The sequence below is a fragment of the Calonectris borealis genome, chromosome 28 (genome assembly GCF_964195595.1).
Source record: "Calonectris borealis chromosome 28, bCalBor7.hap1.2, whole genome shotgun sequence".
NCBI lineage: Eukaryota > Metazoa > Chordata > Aves > Procellariiformes > Procellariidae > Calonectris > Calonectris borealis.
Window position 1 is genome coordinate 3,472,519 of NC_134339.1, and position 20,278 is coordinate 3,492,796.

The window sequence follows — 20,278 nt, forward strand, 5'->3', positions numbered from 1 at the left end:
GTCCTCCAGCTTGTGATGGCATCCCCGGTACAAGGCAGGGGAAGGCAGGCAGGGCCAGGAACAGAGAAAGGAGCCACAGGCAACCCGGGCAGCTCACGCACGCTCCGGCGTGGGGAGCACCTGCACCACAGACCCGGCTCCGGCAGCGCGGGCTGGACCGGGGATGAAGATGCTCCTCACCAAGCAGAAGCAGCTGCACTCGAGAGCAGGTCGAGTTCAGCTTCTGCACCAGGACCTCGGGGCTGTTCTGACAATCATAGCACCCACGATGGGAGGACATGATCCCACAGGGCTCCAGGGTCATTACTTGGACCACCACATCCCCGAGGACAGACGCGGGGTCGGCGTTCAGCCGCACACCCTGCTCTGGACGTTCTCTCTCTTGGGGACCACGAGCATCTGGGCTGGGCATCCCGCCCCTGCCCATGGAGCACTCACCCGGGGTGGGAGAGGATCAGACAGAAAAGGCAGGGACCCCTTTTCTCGCTTTCGCCATCACGACGCGCAGGACTGCGGCATCTCAGCCTCCAAAAACACGACAGGCTTCCGGCTCACTTTCAAATTAGGTTTTTAATTAAATAAATAACGTCGAGGGGTCTTCAAGGCAGTATCACTTCACAGTGTAGGGCTTTGGGGGGGGGAAGGGGGAAAGAGTCCAGCATTGGGAGCGGCTCAAAGTGAATGTGCTTTGTAAGAAGGAAAAAGAAAACCCCAACAAAAAACCAAAATCAAACCTCCTCCCCAAGTGACTCCCCCTCCCTGTCCCAGCCCTTTCCACCCCTCTCCCTTGAAGTTCTGTGGAAAAAGCGCCGCACTCATGTTGAAAGACCCCATGCGAATCTGTAAACAACACTGAAGAACATAAATAAGAGACATTTTTGCCTCCCCCAGCCTCCCCTCTCCTTTCATTAGGGCTTGAAACAAACCAAAGAAAAAATGGTTTTAGGAAAACTAAGAATGTTCTTGGCTGATGGAGAGGAGATGCCAAGGCCTGGCCCTCCCTGGGAGGGCTGCCCGTGCTCTCACCCTGCCTCCTCTTCTCCTTTCAGCCAAGGAGCTTCCTCTCTTCCCCCAGAAAAGGGGAATCACAGCCTGGGCAGTTCCACTATGGAGCGCGCTTTCTGTTTCCAGCAAGTGGGAGCAGCCGGAGGGGAGACCTCCGGTGACACCACCTGGTTGACAAAGCCCAAGGCAGCTGTGTGTGTCTGGGGCTCAGCACCTCGCAGCAGAGCTGGCCGGGGACTGAAGCAAACCCCCTGCTAACGCACGCAAAACGGGTCTGGGGCTTGGAAGATGAGAGACGAGGTCTGATCCTGTCATCCTGCGAAGCTGCCTGAAGCTGTCTTCGTGCTCCCGCTGCAGGGCTGAGCGCAACCTCACAGGGCTGGGTAAAAGGAGGATCCGGGCTAATGGTTTTAGTCATCTTCCAAGTCCACTGGCAGCAGAACCAACTGCAGGATCGCAGCCCGAAGGCCTCTACCAAAACAAGCAAAAAAAAACCGCAACGCAAACCCCCTCCCAAATGCAGAAAATGGTTGGAGGAAGGGAACATCTGCACCAGAGCCTTGCCCAGCAAGTCAGCAGACAGCATTCCCTGCACGGAAAAAAGGGGAATGAGAACATGTGGATTTAAGCCAGTAGCAAACCCCAGACCTGGAACACACTCGGGGAAGCGAAGCAGCTCACCCACAAATACTCCAGCACACCCACAAATACGCCGCCGTGGCTCTCTGCACCTCTGCACGCACGGCCACCTCGCTGCCATGCGGGGCCACCCTCGTCACCTCCTCGAAACATTGCTAACGGCAGTGAAGACACACTTTCCTCTCAGAAAACAGAGAGCTTTTTTTGTGACGCAGAAAGGGGCAGGGATGCCCAGGGACTGGTTGTGCTCTCCCGCCTGGGACTCTGTGCTAGCACCAGTGTCCCGGGAGCTAAGCAACCTCCTCCTCCCGCAGCTGACAAATTGTTTGAACAAGCTGGGGAAGTTACAGATGTTTTCATCTGCATTTTACCCTCTCGTACTGCAGCGGTCAGCAAGGATCAAGTCGTTCACCGCCAGTAACAGCAGCGGCAGCACTGCACCGCTCTGGGGCCAGCGTCGCTTTGTGGGTCTAGAAACTCCCTTTACCCCCAGTACAAGTTCCCCAGTACAAGTTCTCCACGGCCCAGCACTGCAGGGGAAGGCGAGAAGGACTTAAGTGCACACAGAGCTACTGCACCACGCAGCATCCCTTTCCAAGACCTGATGCTTCTGCCAAAAGGCTGGACCAGGCCACATCCCACCTGCATCTGGTGGAAAAGCAGGCAGGAGGACACTGCGAGAGGTGTGAAAACAGCAGCGTGCGCGTGCCCGTCACGACCCGCAGCGCAGGAGCGCAGGATAGCTGTCGGGAGAGGAACTTCTATTGCAACACACTCTCTGTGGGTGAAGGGCCAAGACTCCTCCTTTTCCTTTGGCATCGCCATGCCCGTCTCTGCAGGCAAACTGCCCTGCAGCCCGGCCGGACTGTGCTCCCTGCGGATTTCCTAAGCTCTCCGACCTCCAGACTGCATTCTCCATCCCAGCCCCCGAAGTGCCGGCGATACATCCCTGTCCTCGAAGCATCTCTGCGCTCAGACTGTCCCACTGGGGCCAAGGGACATTTCCCCTGTCCCGAGGCAGGGACCCTCTGAACAGCCTGGCATTACCTGGGGTGACACACGGTCAACAAAAGAGGGGGTGACGGACCTCCCCCCTCACTAAAGCCAGCCACCAGCTTTGCGTGATTTGTGTCAGAACACACTGGAGCAGAAAGGTGTTTGGTTTCACTGTAGCCTTGGATCAAGGAGGATGGAAAGACGGATTCTGACCAACGGCTCCAAACTGTCCCTACAGAACAGTGGAAGTTCCAGGATTTCACTCAGTCAGGTCAAAGTCCTTGCTGGGTCTGTGACAAGTTTGTGACTGGAGATTCTCACTGTGACAAAGGCTCCGACCGAGCCACAGGCGCTGGGCAAGCCTGATGGGCAGTCAGAAAGCTATTTACATCTCCGATGCCAATGAGGCCAAAATCTGTGACCGATAAGGACACTTGCGCAGGGGCCACCACTCCCTCTGGGTCTCTGTCCAAATCCACAGGGCCAGCAATTAAAGGCAAACCCTCGTTAATGTCTGCAGGGAGAGTGAAGTCCATGGTTATCGTCTCACCAGAGCTCTGCAATGTCTCCTGCTTCTCCGCTAGTCCTGGTCCTGCCGGCGGCAAAGCATAGAGCCCCGATTCCGAGGGGTTGACAGTGTGTCGCGTGCAGGAAGCTGAGATGGCGCCTGAGGATGTCTCCTCCGTGGGGTCGAAGGAACAATTTGTCTCCGAAGGAGTACTGCACTCATAGCCCTGCCCCGATTCACTCATGCTGCCCAGGCTGCAGGCTGTGCTCTCCACGCTCAGGGGCTCTGCGCACCGCAAAGGAGGGAGATGTGGGAGACGGACAGACAGACAGGGAGGAAGCAAGTGAAAAAAAGCTAGAGTGAGTCCCGGACGTACAAAAAACCAGAATCCAGTTCAATCCCACCTAATCACACCAGTATTTGTTTGATGGCACGAACGTTTCTTTATTATAGCAACCAAGATCCCTGCCAGCATGTACCGAAGAAAGGCAAGATGCAGACGGCAGAGGGGAGGCCATCAGTGTTTCTACGGAAATTAGAGGAAATCTCAGAGACGCTCCAAGATAAGCCAAACCCGAAGTTCTATCCCCTCATGCCAACAGCCCCCGGGAGGTACCTACACAAAGCCCTCATCTGCAGTAGGACAGTGAGGGAATGAATCCATTTCGGGCTCCCTGTGAGTCTTCTCAGAGCCAGCTCTCTCTGAAAGCAGTTCACAGGTACAGCCTGACTTCTGGTGCCTCAAATCAGCCTTCGGAGGGGTTGCCTGTGTCCAGCGCCTCTCTGTGTTAGTGCACTGGAAGCACCTAAGGTGCTCAAATTTAGTGCAAATCCTTTTGCTTTGGGAATGACTTAGGCCACCCCTCCAAGCCCGAAGCAGGAACAACTCTTTTTAAGTCACTACTGGTCAATGTAGAGAGAGACAAAATCTCCCTTGCTCACACCAAAATCTGCCCAGGGCTGGTATTTGACACAGGGCGAAGGCGGCCCGCTGGCAAGGTGTGGGGAGGAGAACAACGGCTGGATAATGGCAACAGGAGAAAGGCAAAGGAGGGTCTGTGCCGCTGAGTGAGGGAGACGGGCTATCCCCGTGGCAGACAGAAGAAAAGGAAGTTACCTGTGCTCTCTATTGCTATCTGATCTTGACCGAAATGAGAATCCAGGCAGCTGGTTGCAGAGGGAATTGGTGGCGAGCTCCGAGAACGACTGGCGTTTTCTACTTCACCCACATCCAAGTCATTGTCGGTGTAATCCCTGTGGGGAAAGACAGATAGCACTGCCACCACCTGTTAAGCAGAGAGATGCAGGCAGGGAAAACGGTGACTGGGATTAAAACCCATCAACAAATAAAACATCAGGACTGTAGAGAGCTCACTAGAATGAATGTCCATCCCTTCTTGGTCTGCAGACCCCGAAGCGATCGCAGTTAACTCTGCATGGCTAAGACCAGCCCACGATAAACCAGAACGGGCTCTGTAGCTTTCCAAAATAAAGAGCTCTGCCCCCCAGCTCTCTCTGAGCCTCAGCCCCTTCCAAAGCGAACTAAATGGTCAAATGCTCTCCCCAGGGAACAGCCAGCTCCATAGAATGGCTGCAGCGGGTTGTGACAATGTTACTGTGCCAGCAAAGAGCAAGGGATGAGAAAGTATTTTCTCACCCTGCGGGGATTTGAGATTTCAGGTATTTTCCTGTCTTGCATCACAATTAAAAAAAAAAAAAAAAAAAAAATCTAAGACTTCATCTAATGCTTTTAATTGATTCAACTTAAATATTTCATTTTGACCTTTTAAAACATTTCACTTTCAACCTTTCTGAAAAGTATTTTCTGTAATTAGCATATATTTCAAAGTGAAGAATTTGCCTCAAAGGGTGGCAGCAGGGAAAGAAATTAATTCAGGCTCCAAACCACCAGAAAGAGTGTATTTTTTAACTTAAAAAGCTCCCTTCCCAAAACCTTATTGAACTGAGCTATTTCCTGAGATCAGCCCTGAATCCCTGACCCTAGCCTTAATTTTTGTGAATGCATTTGTCTGAAACAAAACAGTATTTTCTGACACAAGAAAGTCCACATCCAAGCAAATAATTGCTTTATCTTCCCTTCCCACACTACAGCGTTTATGTTCTGAGTATATCCAGTGCCCCTCCATGCTCCCACCCAAGAAACCTTCTAGAGCAGAAAGCGCAATCCTTTAAGTGGAGCTGCTTTGAAGCAGGAATCTTCACTGGGAGGTTAATATTACTAATTTTAGTGTGAGAATATTCCACGCACGTGGCTCCAGGGTGGAGGACGTACTTCTTCCTTCCTAAACGAGTCTGCTGAGTGAAGTAGTCATAGCGCTCTGATTTTTTCCACATGTAGTAATACTCCACACACTCGCCCACTGACCTGGTGCGGACCTGAGGAGAAACATCACAGTCAGAAAGCCACGCATCTCATGGAGCAAGGACTATTCTCCCGTTTAATCAGCACAGAAAATTAAGTGCATTATAGTAATTTACATTGCTATGGACACATCTACGCTGCAGAACGGAAGCACATACTGAGATTTCCAAGGTGGTAATCGGCCAGAGAAAGAACTCCCCACAGTGCACAATTGTTCTTGCAGACCCCAGTGTGTGTTCACACACGGTACATTCGTGCAGGACTTTCCTGCGCTTCCAGTAGCACGCTTAACATCAAGAGAGCAAACCTGCATCCATTTTCACTGGCCAGCGTCAACATGCCCACAATTAATCAGCAGTAGAACTGGACTCTCTGGTTCTGCCAACTCCCAGCACAGCAGCATATGTCCTGGGGCCCAGCTCTCCCTACAACAGCATCTTTCGTTCTAGAGGACCCCAGGGGACTTTACAAAACATCCACATGCTCAACTCACTCATTCACAGAAGTACTGCAAGGGCTGAGAGTTTGGAAAGAACTTTTGAGACTCCAGAAAGGGCTAATCAGTAATTAACTGACATCACTCATGCAGGTCAGTGGTGTTTGTGACTTCTCCCACCTGGAAAATAAGGCAGAGCAGGGCAGTGAACAGCCCATCACCTGCTAGCATGAGTCAACACAAAGCCTGGGATTGGAACTCAGCAGTCCTGAACTTCCTGCATTAGCCAAGGCTCAAAACATACCTCTGGTGCAAACGCACGTGCCTCCTTCCCTTTGTCTTAGTGGGATGCAGGGGTGAGCATCCTTACCTTGTTTGCTTGGATAAGATGAAAGTTTTTCCCGTGGACCCTGAAGCCATGTTCAAAATTTCTACATTCTTCCTCACTCCAGGCACAAAGCTCATCTACAGCAGAAAGAAAGAGGAATTGGAGGAGATGTATAGAATCTAGAGAGAGTTACGTGTGCCTTGGTGTTTGGGGTAGAACCCAAATACGGGAGGTTCTCACCTCTGATAACCTTCACATTGAACCGTAACCTCCGCAGTGCCTCTTCTGCATTGAAGTTGCATTTAACCAGTTCATACAAAGCCTGGGAAACAGAAGAAAATTACTGACAGCACGTTCCTGAGCAAGACACCGCAAACCGACCTGCTCGTGACTCACGTTTGTTTCGTAAAACTCATTTTTCCCAGGACCCACTTTGCCACCAACCTCAGCTTGACCGTCAGCATAGATCATTCTACTTTTCAAGGCACTGGACTACAAACCCTGGGACTGAAAAGACGCGGTTCTACCAGCAGGTCTGCAGATTACAGGTGTGCCTCTGTGAGACTTACTGGGAGAATCTAACCTGGCTAGCTTAGAGGAAACAACTGCTCTGAAGTTTCTTAGCCAAATGTTTGATCTTCTGCTGGCTTCGAAGAAGAATTAGACAATGCTATAGAGGACAGATCCAAAAGGATGTTTCTGCTGCAAGCTCTGGCTCAGACAATTTGGGATACTGGGAGAATACAGTCAAAACAGTACCCATTCTCTACTTGCCCAGTCTGTTACACGCTTTCCACAAATATCCATTACTGTGTTGGAAGAAAAGTCCTAAGCTAGACAGGCCCGTGGTCCGATCCACTAGAGCCTTCTCCTGTATTCCCAAGAGGAGGGTGAACAGCCTTCCGAGACTGCAGCTGAGCAGCACACCCTCACTTATCCATGAAGCAGGAGCAGAGGGTCACCGGAGTCAGGTCTCATTCTCTTTTAAGTAGGTCTCTCCGTCAGGATCCATGCAGGAAACGTTGCGCTATTACGCCAGCAGCGTTAGAGTACCTGCAGGAAGCCCCCGAGCTTACCTGTTCATTGTCCTTCACCATCTCTCCTTCTGGCAGGCTGCTGCTAGACAGCTCGTCCCATCGCCGCTTCACTGCACGGTACAGGAACTCTTCAACCTCTCTCTCGGGGAGTATGTTTGGGTCCCAAAGCAGTTGATCTTCATTCTCATAAGCTAACAGAAAAAGCACTGAAATAAGCTAATCAAACAGAGACTTCTGCTGCTTTTGAGAAATAGTCTGCATGTATGTACATGGGAGAGACAGAAGGAGGGAGGAAATCTTTGCTTGGTACTCCAAGCTGGCACTAGAGATGACAACCACCGCTGCGAAGGTACTGCATTTTGGAGGCAGATAAATTTAATACTCTTTATACCCCTTTTAGAGCCCTAAGCACAAGCTCGGCTTGCTTCCACTTCTCCAGAAGGGTTGGTTGACAAGTTTTTTTTTACCACTTTCTCAAAGACTGTTGCTTTGATTCATTAATCTGGCACCAAAAGACCCCTAGGTTCTAAGGTGTCTTTTCCACCACACAATAAACAAAAGGAGTAGGAGGCGAAGGCAGCTTTGAGCTATAAGCTCGGCCTAGGCTCAAGACTCTCTCCCTGTCCTAGATACAAAACTAAGCAGCTGCAAGGCTGTCCCTGCCCTGTGATAGCTTGTAATGCTCCTCCATGAGCTGCTCCTCCCACACAGAATAGCAGGAGGACACTGCATCACTGAGCGATTCTTGCCCCTTTCAGCTTTCAAGGCTCTCAGTCCATGAGAACACGGCACAGAACAATGCAGAGAGATGTTTAAGTAAAATAACAGCACAGAGGAAAGCAAGAAGAAAGACTCTGCAATAAAAAAATAATCAGAAACATTGAGATTTTTCTATTCAGATAAAAACATTAGCACCCTCTGTACTTAACTTGTTTCTAGAGGCAAAGGAACCAAGTCTTCTGCCCTGTACAATCACTAAAATCAGGTCAGAGGCACTACAGACGGGGCATAAAAGACCCCCATCAGGATCTACTATCAGTTTCCTTTCATTTCACACTGATGCAAACCATAACAGGTTATGTAAAACGCGCACTAAATCTGTGGTCTTCAATACAGAAGGCTGAGAACACTGCTAAAGTAACCGTGAAAAGTTCCGAGAACTGTATTGTTCTGAAATACATCTGAAATAGTATAATAGAAATAGAAACAAATCTGAAATAGTACCTGGAAAACTGATAACTTTTATCTCCTTCAATTTGCTCAGAGTCTGTTAGGATAAAAGAACTAGGGAGGAAGCAAGTAACTTCTAAAGACACGGCTTTCTGTTAGCTATCTTGTTTGGAAACTCAACAAGCTGGTGCTAGTATTGCACTATTTATTAGACACAATCTGCAAATCAAGGCACCTCCATCTACTCTGCAGACATTCTATCAAATCAGAAACCGATCAGCTTCAGGGAGTACTGAATGAAAATAACTCTGGCTACTTAAGGAAGACATCAGAGAAAAATAAATTACAGTATCTCCAGAAGAGTATTCCTTCTCTTCTCCTCCTCCAAACCTGTCACACAACCCAGTTTTCACTGAGCTTCTTAGCTTCTGTAGCGGTATTAAAGCTAGCTCAGGTGTAGCTGTGAATTTTGGTGTCAACACTGAGAGGTGCCAAGCCCAGAGACACAAAGCAGAACTGGTGAACCAGGGCCCCACCAGATGCCCAGGCCAGCAGCCCTACATCCAAAAAAGACACACAAAGCAGGACGCCTTACCTTTTTCACCGTGCCTGTTTAAGTGGAGGATGGGAACAGTGGCTTGGTACTGAGGTCCAACCATGATCTCCTGAAATATCACCACAGAGAAGTGGGTAAATTGAAATGGAAAATGCTCCACGTAGGCACTGAGGTGTACTTCATGATTTCGGGACTACGACACCACGAGGCCGATTTATATATCGGTAGTCCCCACTGTCACTATTACTTCTAGGGAACCCTGACTATTTTATAGGGCAATAAAAAGATTTACTACCAACCAGATGATACTTTGGGGACCTAAGGCATTTACATAGTTTTAATGTTAAAGATATATGGCAAGCAGCTAAGGCTGGAGATAAAGAAATGCAGAAGCTTTCCTGCAACCTTCACAACCAGGGTGAATTTGGAAGTCTGCTCCTCTCGTTCGTGTGATGGTTCCCCCTCAGTAAATCCTGCTGGGAATATTGCACAGCATTTCATCTTTATAGGGCTACAGGCTGCAGTTTTAATTCACCAAGGCACAACAGCATTTTCCATATCTGAAGCAGAAGATAATTTCAGATACAGATTTCAAGATTGTATTAAAAAAACCTCTTGTAACCCATATCTGCCACCGCCTTCCACAAAACACAAGGCGCTGAGTAAAAGAAAACAAAAGAAAGAAAATTTCTTGAGGAAATACCACAGCGCTCCGGTGTCGTGCTTTCCTCAGACTCGGGCGCGTTGTATTAGCTCCCCTTCCCAATGCACTCAGATCATTTACCTTCTTACACTCATTGGATGGGATGGAATCCTCCTCTGAATCCTCAGCCATGGAGGAAGCACACGGAGATGAACAGGGCTCTTTGTCTTCATCAGCAAGGAAGTTGTTTGCTTTGTGGGAAAGGAAAAGATCTGTAGTTATGAAATGTTTGGGGTTTTTTTTTCTATTGCTCTATGTTCCCCCTCCTTCCCTTCATTTTCTGTCCTAAAGTTACTTTCAGCAATGCTCCTCAGTGACAACTTACCCATATTTTAATTTTCTCCTTTTAAATAAAAGAATTTGCACGCTTGCCACATGGGTGGTGTGGACCAACCCAGGGAGCTCAGACTCCTTTGTTCCGCAGGCTAGCAGAAGGAATAAGATCACTTTACGCTGAGTCTCTCTCACGCACTTTGGCTTCCTGCGTATTCCGATATTTAGGAACTGCCACAATATATCACACCACTAGTACTACTGAATTTATTCACTCCTAGAGATGTCAGATCAGGTACTGATCTTTCAGACTGCAATTACAGCAGGTAGCAAAACAATCCTCACTTTCTCAATGATATGAATTACAGCTAAAGACAATTCTCTCTTCATCCCACTGCTCATCCACGCTCTATCATGTCCTAACCAATGCTCGGTAACACCATGGGCACTCAGGTTTATTTGCAGCCCCCAGAAGGAAAGTGGAAAAGTCTGATGTCAGGAAACTTAGTGACAAAATAAAGAAAAGCATTCTTGCCCTATTCTGCACATCACATCTAAGTAAAAACCAATTACTTAGAAATTAGCATCACATACAGCCAGGCTGGTTTGGGAATAGGTCCGACGCATCGTGGGACGTGACGGATGGAGTCAGATCATCAGCTGAAGACTGTGTCTCCTCCTCTTCTTCCCCTGAAAGCAAATCCTTCGCTATTTGTTCCTTTTAACAACAACAAGAAAGTGAAAAATATTTTTAAATTAAAAAAAAAAAAGTATGCGTGGGGGGTGAGGCCTAGAGTAAAGCATTTCTGGCCAAAGGTGGCCACATCCACAGATCTCCTCATCCTCCCATAGCTTCCCCAAAGACAGATTCCCTCTCACACCCCCCACCACCCCTAGATTATCTTCCCTGGAAGCACTTCGACAAGTGCCAAGAGTGGCTTCCTATGGAAGCCAGAGACAGGACGAGCAAGTGGCCCTTTCTGTAGAGCTCCACCCAGAGCAACTACCTCAAAGATCCTGGAAGGAAAAAAAAGCTTTCTACAGACTTTAGCTAGAACAGGAGGAGCCATAGCTTCAGCTGGGAAGATACAAACCTCCCCCGACTCTCCACAGATCCACATCTGTGTGTGAAGACTTGTAACCCAAGTTCCATAGAGAGTTTTGACAGCGTTCTTTTTAAAACAGTTTTCCTTTCTCCAGTCTCCTCTAAACTCTTTAAATTCAATTTCTACACCTGGCGTCCCTCACTGGGACACCAGAACTAGGCAGGCCCCTTCCCCCAGCTTAGTCAAACCCCACCTGAAAAGAGCTACTGGACATCTCAAGCTCCAGGACAGTACAGTAACCTACAGCACAGGCTAACAGCATACACCCAAGCAGACAGCCGCTCTTACCTTATCCAGAGTCATATCTGGGAGGTTTGGAGTAATATCATTGCTCTCACTGTCCTGCTCCGAGATGGGATCAGACGCCTCATAGCCATAAAGTGCAAGCAGCTCCTCAAATGGCATTTCACTGCTCTGAGCGAGAGGAGGACAAAGCTTCATCAGGAATGGAACAATCATGGAGTACAACACCAGCTGTAGTGAACACAGAGATATGCAGAGGCAGTCAAGGCAGCTCTGCTCCTCTGGGGGCTCTGAACTGCCTCGGGTAACGCCGGGTAATGAAGGAGGCACGGTCCACCAGGCCCCACCATAACCTGTTCTTCTCAAAGGTATAGAGAAGCCAGGAACTTTCACCCCAAAGCAATACAGTCAAGGGCATTTTTAAAATATACTGATTTTTTTATACTAGATTTCATGCTGGTGAAGACATGCCAGACAGCAGAACTGTATTTATACCGAGGAAGGGAAGGAGCAAATCCCTAGATTATCTTGTGCCTGACTGAAGAGACAGTCTCTGTCACCAAGACCACGCTTTGTGTTCCACCGAGGCCTCTGTGGAACCACCCACGGGAGGACCACATCATCTCATCTTTGTGGTTCCTCCACTGTGAAACGGAGAAAGCCCAACAGCTCATGGCTCTTCATCAAGGTGAGCAAAGACCACCTCGTCCGAGTGGCTACTTGGTGGAGGAAGACTCCAAAATTTACTGCCGTCAACTGTTGTCAAAACCATTCCTCCCTATCCAAATGCAAACCTAAGACTCATTGATGGGTGGACCTAAACACAGCGCACTGCCAGCTGAGCAAGCAAGTTGGAGTTTCACACAAAGATCTTTGGTACCGGTACTGTAAAAGCAAACATGAAAATCCAGCAGGTAATCTCCCTTCCCCTCCCTGGCTGCCTTTACCTGAGAGGCACTGAAACTCTTCTCCAGCTCTTCTAAAGATTTCTGCTTCTCCTGAGTATCATCATCTTCTTCCCTTTCTTCCCGTACACCATAGTTCTGTGAAAGGATCTCTGCTAGGTTCAGTCGATGATCAGCTGAGCCCATTGACACAACTGCAGGGATTAGAAGAAGTTGGAATACCAGCACCACCCTGGACCAAATCTCCAGATGCAACAAAGCTTGGGACGACCCCCTCTTGTGTGTGCAGGCCATGATAAGCCAGAGGAAGAGATTAGGTAGAAAGGAGTGAGAGGGGCTGGGGAACACCACTGAAAGAAGTCACTCCGTGAACGCTAAATTGCAAAGCCCGGTTCTCCGCACATTCAAGTCCCACAACTGACTGAAAGCTGAATCTGAAGGTTTTCTGAGTATTTCTGTCTCTCTCCTGACTGGATTCGATAACGTCGTAACATGTGAATGCACACTGCAGCCTTTCCTTCAGGCATTTTTAGGATAATTACCCCTTATTGAAAGAACGGGCAAATGGACACTTGTAGGAGCTTTGGCATCTTTTTTCATCATTTGGCATCTTTTTTTTCATCATTTGACTTTGCTCCTCTGTCAAATGGCATGGGAATCAACCAACAGGTTCGGACGATGTCGGAAGGAGAAGGGAACGGACAGGCTGAACACAGGAGCCTTGCTTCCCCTGGAAACCAGACCAACAAACAGAAGCATACTTAAACCGTGGCTACCTGCTGCACTCTGAAGGCCAGGCTCTCCAGGACATAGACTGTGGGCTGGGTACGGCACCACCCTCGGACTCTGCCTGCCAACCGAGGCCTTCAAGAAAAGAGAAAAATACGGCTGAGACATCTCTCCTTAAAAACGTAACATGCCTCCAGCCGCTTAACCCCACCAGCAAACGCAATTAATTTAATTTCCAAGCAAAAGTTAACAAAAACCACACAGGGTAGCATTAGAAGCTGCGCTGTGCAAAAAGAGCTCTAGTCAAGTGTATTTAACAGCTCTTCCAGGCCTCCTCTCCTCCGGATTCATCACCTTCCCCTCAGTCTCTAACTGCATACGGTGGCGTTTCCGTTTTATCTTTTTTATCTTCAGCACTTCGCTTATTTCTTATTTCACAGAAATTATTTATCCTCTCACCAGTTTAAGACCTCAGCTCCTTATGGCTTACATTTGCATGTAAAAGAAGGACTTTGGCCCTAAGCCATTATTCTAAATACACACATCATGCTTGTTTGAACACAGCATTTTTAGGAACTGACCCACTCTTTGGAGAGGCAATCGGAAGCAGCCGGCCACAACACGCTGGCTTCTCCCTAATGCCTCACAGCATCCGGAAGGCTCAGAGGGGTGAGCAAAGAAATTTAGAGCGGAGCAGGCAGCGAAGGAGTCTGGTAGGCGAGGTGGGAAAGGGTGAGACAGGTAGACACCGAGGAGAGGCACCTGCTTTCTGGCATTCGGTGCTCGGTCAGAAGGTCAGGCAGCAGTATGGGCTGAGGCCTGGAAAACAAGCCAGAACATCTGCTGCTCCTTGGGCTGCTGTACATGGAAATGCTGTTCATCAAGTTCAGCCTAGGTAGGGAGCAAGCAGGTAATTAACCAATGCCTTTGGGTGACTGAGAGCATCCGACTGCAGAAGAAAAGCATAGTGTGAGTCCCCCAGTCACCAATGACATCTTTTTATGATCCTCAGCCATTAATAACCTCAGCCGTGCGCCATCACTCCTCACTTACTCAGTGGGAACCAGGACATCTACAATGCTTCGCTACGAGGCTCTTATGACTTCTTTAAGAAAACATAGTACAGCTTCACATCAAAATTCATCCTCTAACAATGGAGCAAAGTATACACCAAAAAAGCCATCCCAGACTTTGGGTTCCGAGTTGTGCCTTCAGGTATTTACACATATATTGCAAATTCCATAACGACTGGAGAGGCAGCTATTTTCTAGGTAGGATTACCACTACGATAACGGTTTGCCTGGAAGGCAGCAGAAGATATTGCCATACGAGAGAAGGACCGAGAGGGAGGAAGGGAAAGGATCTGTGAAGCAGCTGTGGAATTCTTGCTCCTTCCTCTACCAGGACCAGTGAAAAGAGGATGCCGCTAGTCCAACTGGAGCGCACACTGTGCGCTGCAATTCACCATCCCCAAGCATCTGATTATTAGCAGCGAAATAACCCCGCCGGAGACCACTTTGGCTGGCTGCAGGCAGAGCCCAGTGACCGTGCGCACTAAAAGACAAGAGAGGAGTTTATGGGATAATGAAAGGAGAAGGGGTCAGAAAGAATTCGGACAGCCTCCATTTTGAGGATGGTCATACCGGGAAAAGGCTTCCTAACTCGGGAAAGCGTCAATGCCCCTTTGTTGGGCCTTGCTGGAACGTGACCAAGTACAAAACCCTCTTGGGTAAATTCTTCCAAGCAAACAACCCCGGTTTCATGAAAAGGATAAGGGTGAGGTCTACACTTACTCCCTCTAGTCTTGAGCGAGCTGCAGAACTCTCCTTCCCGAGACAATGATCTCTGTATCGATTGCGCCTCCTTCGCACGGGGATCAATAAGGAGCTGCATGCAAAGGATTTTGAAAACAAAGACTGAAACTGTTAGCAGTGGATGGGCTGGCTTGAAAAGATGTCAAGATTACTTCAGGAATGATGAGATCTTATATTAATGATCAGGTGCTGAAATGAAGAGTAATAGTCACTACGACAGGATGACAATTCAGTAACTAATCACGAGTTTATTTCCCTGAAGCAGTAACATAGCATTAGAGCAAGTGGGAACTGCTGTGAGCTGGAGTCATCATAAAATAACTAGCACTGCTGTGTTTGGGCTGGGAAAAGAAGAAACAAGTGACAGGCAAAACAAATGGCCCATTCCACCCCCAAATTTAAACACGCGTGAAACCAAATGATCCCTCAGATCATTTACAAATCCAGAAGACCATGGAAACAAGAGTCAAAGTCAAAGGAGTAAGGGAGAAAGGCAGGTCTGGCTTAAATATGTAAATGACGACAGAGGGAATATTCCTGATTACACTGATTACCAATGCCACGTGATGTGGAGTTATTTTGTCTGAAGGTGAGGTAGCTGTAGTCTGACACTTCAAATCCAAATGTCACACAGGAGGCAGAAAATGCAACAGCGTTACACGCGTCAGAAAGAGAGCGGCAACACCGAGGCACTACCAGGTATCTCCAGGTCAAGAATGGTTCTTGGCCGAGGTGTAGATGCTCCTACTGCTGGTGACGGTTTTTGTCACCATGAAAGGTCACAGTGGTGAACTCCATTTATTTTGACAGTGCAGCATGATGCTGGAAAATGGCTCCTACATCCATGGGCCATTTAATCACGCCCACCCATGGGCGGGAAAGGGAGATTAAATTCCTTTAATCTCACTTCAAGTTTCCCAGCAGCTGCTTTCCTTCCACTAGTCTCTGTTTCTCAGGCATGAGAATAACTTTCCTCTCAAAAGTTACACAGAGGTTGACCAATTACTCACTACCATGTTTGTATTTCTGGATGACTCCAGCACTCCCTCTTTAATTCCGGACTCAAGTTTTTGAGCACATGGAACAAAGCAACAGCCATGCTTTAGAAAACGCAGGCAGAGGAAGAGTCTGAGCTTTTTGCACTGACAAAGCTGTTTTCCAGTGCAAGGCAGACTGTTTATCCAGAGAAAACCCTTCAGGCTGAAACCACCCTTGCAAGAAAGTGAGGAAAAAGAGGGAAGGTTTCCCCTTCTAGTGTTACTGCTTTAATAACTAACATGGTTTCCTGAGCTAGTTTAACACGTATTTCAGACTCAGTGAGAGAAACATTCCTTTTTCCTTTGCCTTGTCCATACTACTTGACATGGGTCCATTTTCTACGAACTCCAGCTGTAGCCAGAGGGAAGCGGTATGGATGGAAACGGATTCATCCTGTAACCTATCGACCTGAAAGAACAAAAAATGAACAGAGGGCAACACACAGAGGTAATCTCCTGCACTGCTCAGGAAAATCGGTGTCCAAATCACATTCCGTTGCAATGTCACAGCAGAGATACCCCGCAGTTCAAGTCTCTTCTGTGAGACAGTGACAGCTCCTGGATCTCCCCAAGACAGAGACCTGTGTGCACAACAGCAACGCGGTGCTGTGTGCCAGGGCGGCACTTCAGCACGTCACATCAGCCCAGCAACGTGCCGAATGCGCTTCGGCACAGACGAATGTGCCTTTCGTGCTCCACCAAAGGCAGCAGTGAAGACCAAACCATTCTGGATGGGATGGCAGGCAGGCCAGATGGCACCTTCCTCATGCAAAAAGTTGCAATACCCTGAAAGCGAAGCCCTGCCGTCGAAGAGAAGTTGTCTCAGCTAGCAGTGTCCTGAGATCCTGCGACAGAACAGCCAGCTACCTCGATTTCTTCCCAGCGTCCTTTTCCCACGTTGCGGTCACCACAAGGATCTCATGATGGAAATGAAGTGCAGATGTGCCACGACAACCATTACGACAGGATGGGGATATTTCAAGACCCGACAGGGAATGGCATCACCAACCGTAAGCGTGGTGGAGCGATGGCAGTAACATTTTGGCACGACGCACCAAGACAAACACGGCGTCGCAATGGGAGAGGCAGCAGGGGCGTCCCGACCCGGCACCAGAGCATAAACCCCCCTCGCCCGCCCGCTCCCTTGGCGGGGCAGTTCTCCCAGTCCCAGCCACCCAGCCGAACCGTTCCCGCCGCCTTCCCCAGCCCTCTGCCATTCCCACGTTCCCAACCTCCGCGTTCTCCCGCTGCTCAGGCCCTGTCGCTTACCTCCAGCCTTTCCGAGCCCCCTTCCAGCAGCTCCGCACCCCTCTGACCCCGGCTCCCCAGCGACCCCAACTCCGTCGGACCCTGCTGTGCTAAAGCCCCGGGGGCTCCCGCTTCGCCCTCTGCCCACCGCGCCTTTCCGCAGCCTTCCGGGCCCTCGCTGCCCCGCGGTGGAAGCACCCCTCGCCGGGCTACGGGCCCGGGCACCGCGGCCGCCCTCCAGCCCCAGCAGTCCCGCCCGCCGCCCCCCTGCCCAGCGCCGCCCGCCCAGGCGGGTCCCCCGGCCCAAAGCCCCTGTAAGCGCTTCTCCCGGGCCCCTCGCCCGGAGGTCCGGCCACGGGGCCTCCGCCGCGGGCAGCCCCGCCGCTGCCTCCTCCGGCGCCGGCGGGAGGGCAGAGCCGGCGCCGCTCCCCGGGCTCGGGCGCTGCCCCGCCGCCCGCCCCGGCTCTGCCACCGGGTCCCGCCCAGGCGCCTCTTCCCCCGCCCGCCGCCGCCGGCGCCCCCCGGTCCCAGGCCGCCCCCCGGCCCGAGTGCCCCCGCCCCGGCGGGCCCCGCTCCGGCGGCCCGCGCCGCCCCATCCACCCCGCGGCCGAAGGACCCCGGCCCTGCGCGGCCCCGGGCTGCCGGGGCTCGGAGAGCCCCCGGAGTCCGCGCCCGGCCGGCGGAGGCGGGAGGCCCGAAGCCCGGCCCGGCGCCGCGCGACCCCGGCGGCGGCTCACTCACCTCCGCCATGGCCGAGCGCGAGCGGCGGGGGGGCGCGGGCCCCGGATGCGGCGGCGGCCGCTCATTGGCTGCGGCGCCGCGAGGGCGGGGGAGCGCCGGGGGCGCGGCGGGGCGGGGCCGGGTCAGGGGGCGTGGTCAGGCGGCGCCGGCGGCGGCGGAGCCGGGGCGGAGGCCGGGCCGGGACCCTTCCCTCGGGCCGCCCCCCGCTCACGGCCGCTCCCGGGAACCCGGGCGTCATTCGGGCCGAGCGCCGCTGCCGTCACCTCCCAGGGTCGCCCCCGCGAAGCGGCGCGGAGAGGGAGCGGAGGCCGCCGCCGCCTGCTCGCGCGGGCCCGCAGCAGCGCTCCCTGAGCGCCGGGCCAGGCCCCGAGCCCGCGGTCAGACCCGCGTCGGGGCCGTTGCTGTGAGGGGCTGGGGCGGCTCCGGACGCCCGCAGAGCCCGAGCGAGGCAATACGCAGAGAGTGGGACGCGGGCGCCCCGGCCCACGGCGGCCAGCGGCCCACGGCGGCCAGCGGCCCACGTACCCTGGCACCTGCGCTGGGGCGCGGATCGTTATAGGAAGGTTTCTACAATTGGCGATGCCTGCGCGCGTGCCGGTGCCCCTGTGAGCCACCGGTGCTGGGCCCCTTGCCCGGCCGTGGCGGGCGGGGGCTGTACAAGCCCCAGGGAGCGTCGCAGCCCGGCAGAGCCCCCGTGCTGAGCTCCGCTGGGGAACACCTCAAAGCCAGGTCACGGCACAGAAACGCACCAGGGACCGCACGTCAGGGGCTAAAGTATTGCTCACAGCCGCAACCTGCGCTTCCTTAAACACCAAAGTTCGTGGGTCACGAAACTTGAATCTGTAGGAAGCAAACCTTCCGTGACTCTTGCTGAGCAGCTTGTTGATAAAAAGTCACCGTATCTCATTTAGCAGTCGCAGAAGAGGGAAATCAGGGTAGGAGCCCAGGAGCAGTCCCTGCCTGGCAAGGACCAAAATATAAACGCCATTTCATGGTTCCTTGCCGTGGCTGTACTCAGAGGACACCAGAGATGCGCTTACGGAAGCTGCTTGAGGGGTCTTTTCAGTTCTGCTTAACTGATAACGAGCCACACGTTTCCAGAGCATAATCCTCCAGTGCACTTCGTTCTCCCTTAGTGTCGCTTTAACATCTCCAGGGCTTCCTGTAGCAAACGGCCCTGCCGGGGGGCCCTCCCATCCCTCGGGGACCCACAGCCGCAGCCAGCGGGTCAGCGCTTTCCTCAAGGTGCGCATTAAAGAGCTGCCAATGCGATTGGCAGGACGCGCAGCTACCTTGCCACCAGATCTCACCATTTGATCAAGTCCAGGAGATCATCGTTCAGCTCAAACCGATGCCTCTCGGGCTGTGAGCAGATCTGCCTCCGACAGCAGCGATCCAGCCGCAGAGCTCTGCCCGTGGAGGCTTTCTTGGTGTTCGGTCGTTAGGAGCAGCCTCCGCACCCGGCACCCTGGCAATTTGCTCTGCGTTGGGTTTGGTTCATGCTTTCGAGCTCAGGAAGCAAAGTGTTATCGAGTGCTTCTGAAGTGGTGGTGGCCCTTGAGCTGAGAACGAGAGCACTTCAACAGGCCTTTATTCCCTCGCACGGATCTGTCTAGCTCTTCTCAAAGGACTAACAGATTGCAGATGCTGTTTATTCAATTAAAAAAGTAACCTTGTCTCTAGCTTTAAGAGAGATTTCTACAAAAACTGCTGCTTTCTGCCTCGCTCCCAACAGTGCGTCCAGGTGTTTTGTCACTGTAAAAAGCAGAAAGGCCTGGATTTGGGGTCAAGACTCGGGGAGAGTGAACTACTCTGTGGCATGAATTTTCAGGCCCTCTGCCTGTCTGCAACTTGCTCCAGGAGCCATCCTGCTGGTCTGCTGCCTATCTGATCTGGGAAGTGGTTCAGGCAGCCCACGGGACTGGTTATCCGCAAACCGCTGTGCCCATCCCACGAGCGCTCGGTACCCAAACCCGCAGCAGGGCAGGCTGAATTCACGTTCACACTTTGCTACTAGCTTTCCCTTCGTCTCGCAAAGCAAACTTCGCTCTCCCGAACATTTGGAGGGAAGAACTCCCGAACGTTTGGAGGGAAGGACTCATTGCAGCAAATTTCTTTTAATTCTTCATGACAATTGCCCGGCTCCACTCATTATTTGAGTGCTGTGCCAGGAGCTCAGCTCTACTGACCCGGAGCAACGTCCGTGCCAACTTCTGCTGCTCTCTTTAATGATTGCAGTGACAACTGCCAGGCTGAGTCTCTCCAAGCGGCTGCGCTTCCCTGAGTGAAACACTTCTCAGTAGACACTTCCGTTGCCCGGTATGTTAATTTTCGTCCTCAGAATTACCAGGTGCAGCGATTCTCCATCCTGCAGCCACCACCAGACTCTGAAGACAGCACACAGCCCGTTCGTGGTGCCGG

At 51.5% G+C, this 20,278-nt stretch overlaps 1 protein-coding gene across 6 annotated transcripts; it reads right to left on the minus strand.

The window, feature by feature from the left end:
• Window positions 1-551: 551 nt before the first annotated feature.
• MIER2 (MIER family member 2) lies at window positions 552-17,946 on the minus strand. Of its 6 annotated transcripts, none has more exons than XM_075175807.1 (14): window positions 17,858-17,946; window positions 13,780-13,908; window positions 12,831-13,018; window positions 12,331-12,482; window positions 11,429-11,614; window positions 10,629-10,752; window positions 9,843-9,952; window positions 9,098-9,167; window positions 7,372-7,523; window positions 6,536-6,617; window positions 6,338-6,432; window positions 5,418-5,545; window positions 4,266-4,402; window positions 552-3,433 (listed from the first exon to the last, which is right to left on the minus strand). In XM_075175807.1, the coding sequence occupies exons 3-14, from the start codon at window positions 12,889-12,891 to the stop codon at window positions 2,958-2,960; spliced, it is 1,773 nt and encodes a 590-aa protein (XP_075031908.1). In that variant the 5' UTR covers window positions 12,892-13,018; window positions 13,780-13,908; window positions 17,858-17,946; the 3' UTR covers window positions 552-2,957. The 6 variants fall into 6 exon arrangements, with proteins under 6 accessions (XP_075031908.1, XP_075031910.1, XP_075031909.1 ...); XM_075175809.1 differs by lacking the exon at window positions 12,831-13,018 and adding an exon at window positions 13,065-13,152 and having other exon boundaries at window positions 7,372-7,538; window positions 11,429-11,554; XM_075175808.1 differs by lacking the exons at window positions 12,831-13,018; window positions 17,858-17,946 and adding exons at window positions 13,065-13,152; window positions 17,138-17,370 and having other exon boundaries at window positions 7,372-7,538; window positions 13,599-13,908.
• Window positions 17,947-20,278: the final 2,332 nt, after the last annotated feature.

What these genes read in the sequence shown, in the direction of transcription:
- MIER2 (XM_075175807.1), bottom strand. Translation starts at nt 12,891, where the DNA reads ATGATGAAAAAAGATGCCAAAGCTCCTACAAGTGTCCATTTGCCCGTT. An exon ending in TGGTGAAGGACAATGAACAG is followed by an intron (nt 6,618 to 7,371) that starts GTAAGCTCGGGG and finishes TCTGTTTCCCAG; the next exon opens with GCTTTGTATGAACTGGTTAA. An exon ending in ATCTTATCCAAGCAAACAAG is followed by an intron (nt 5,546 to 6,337) that starts GTAAGGATGCTC and finishes GTTTCTCCTCAG; the next exon opens with GTCCGCACCAGGTCAGTGGG.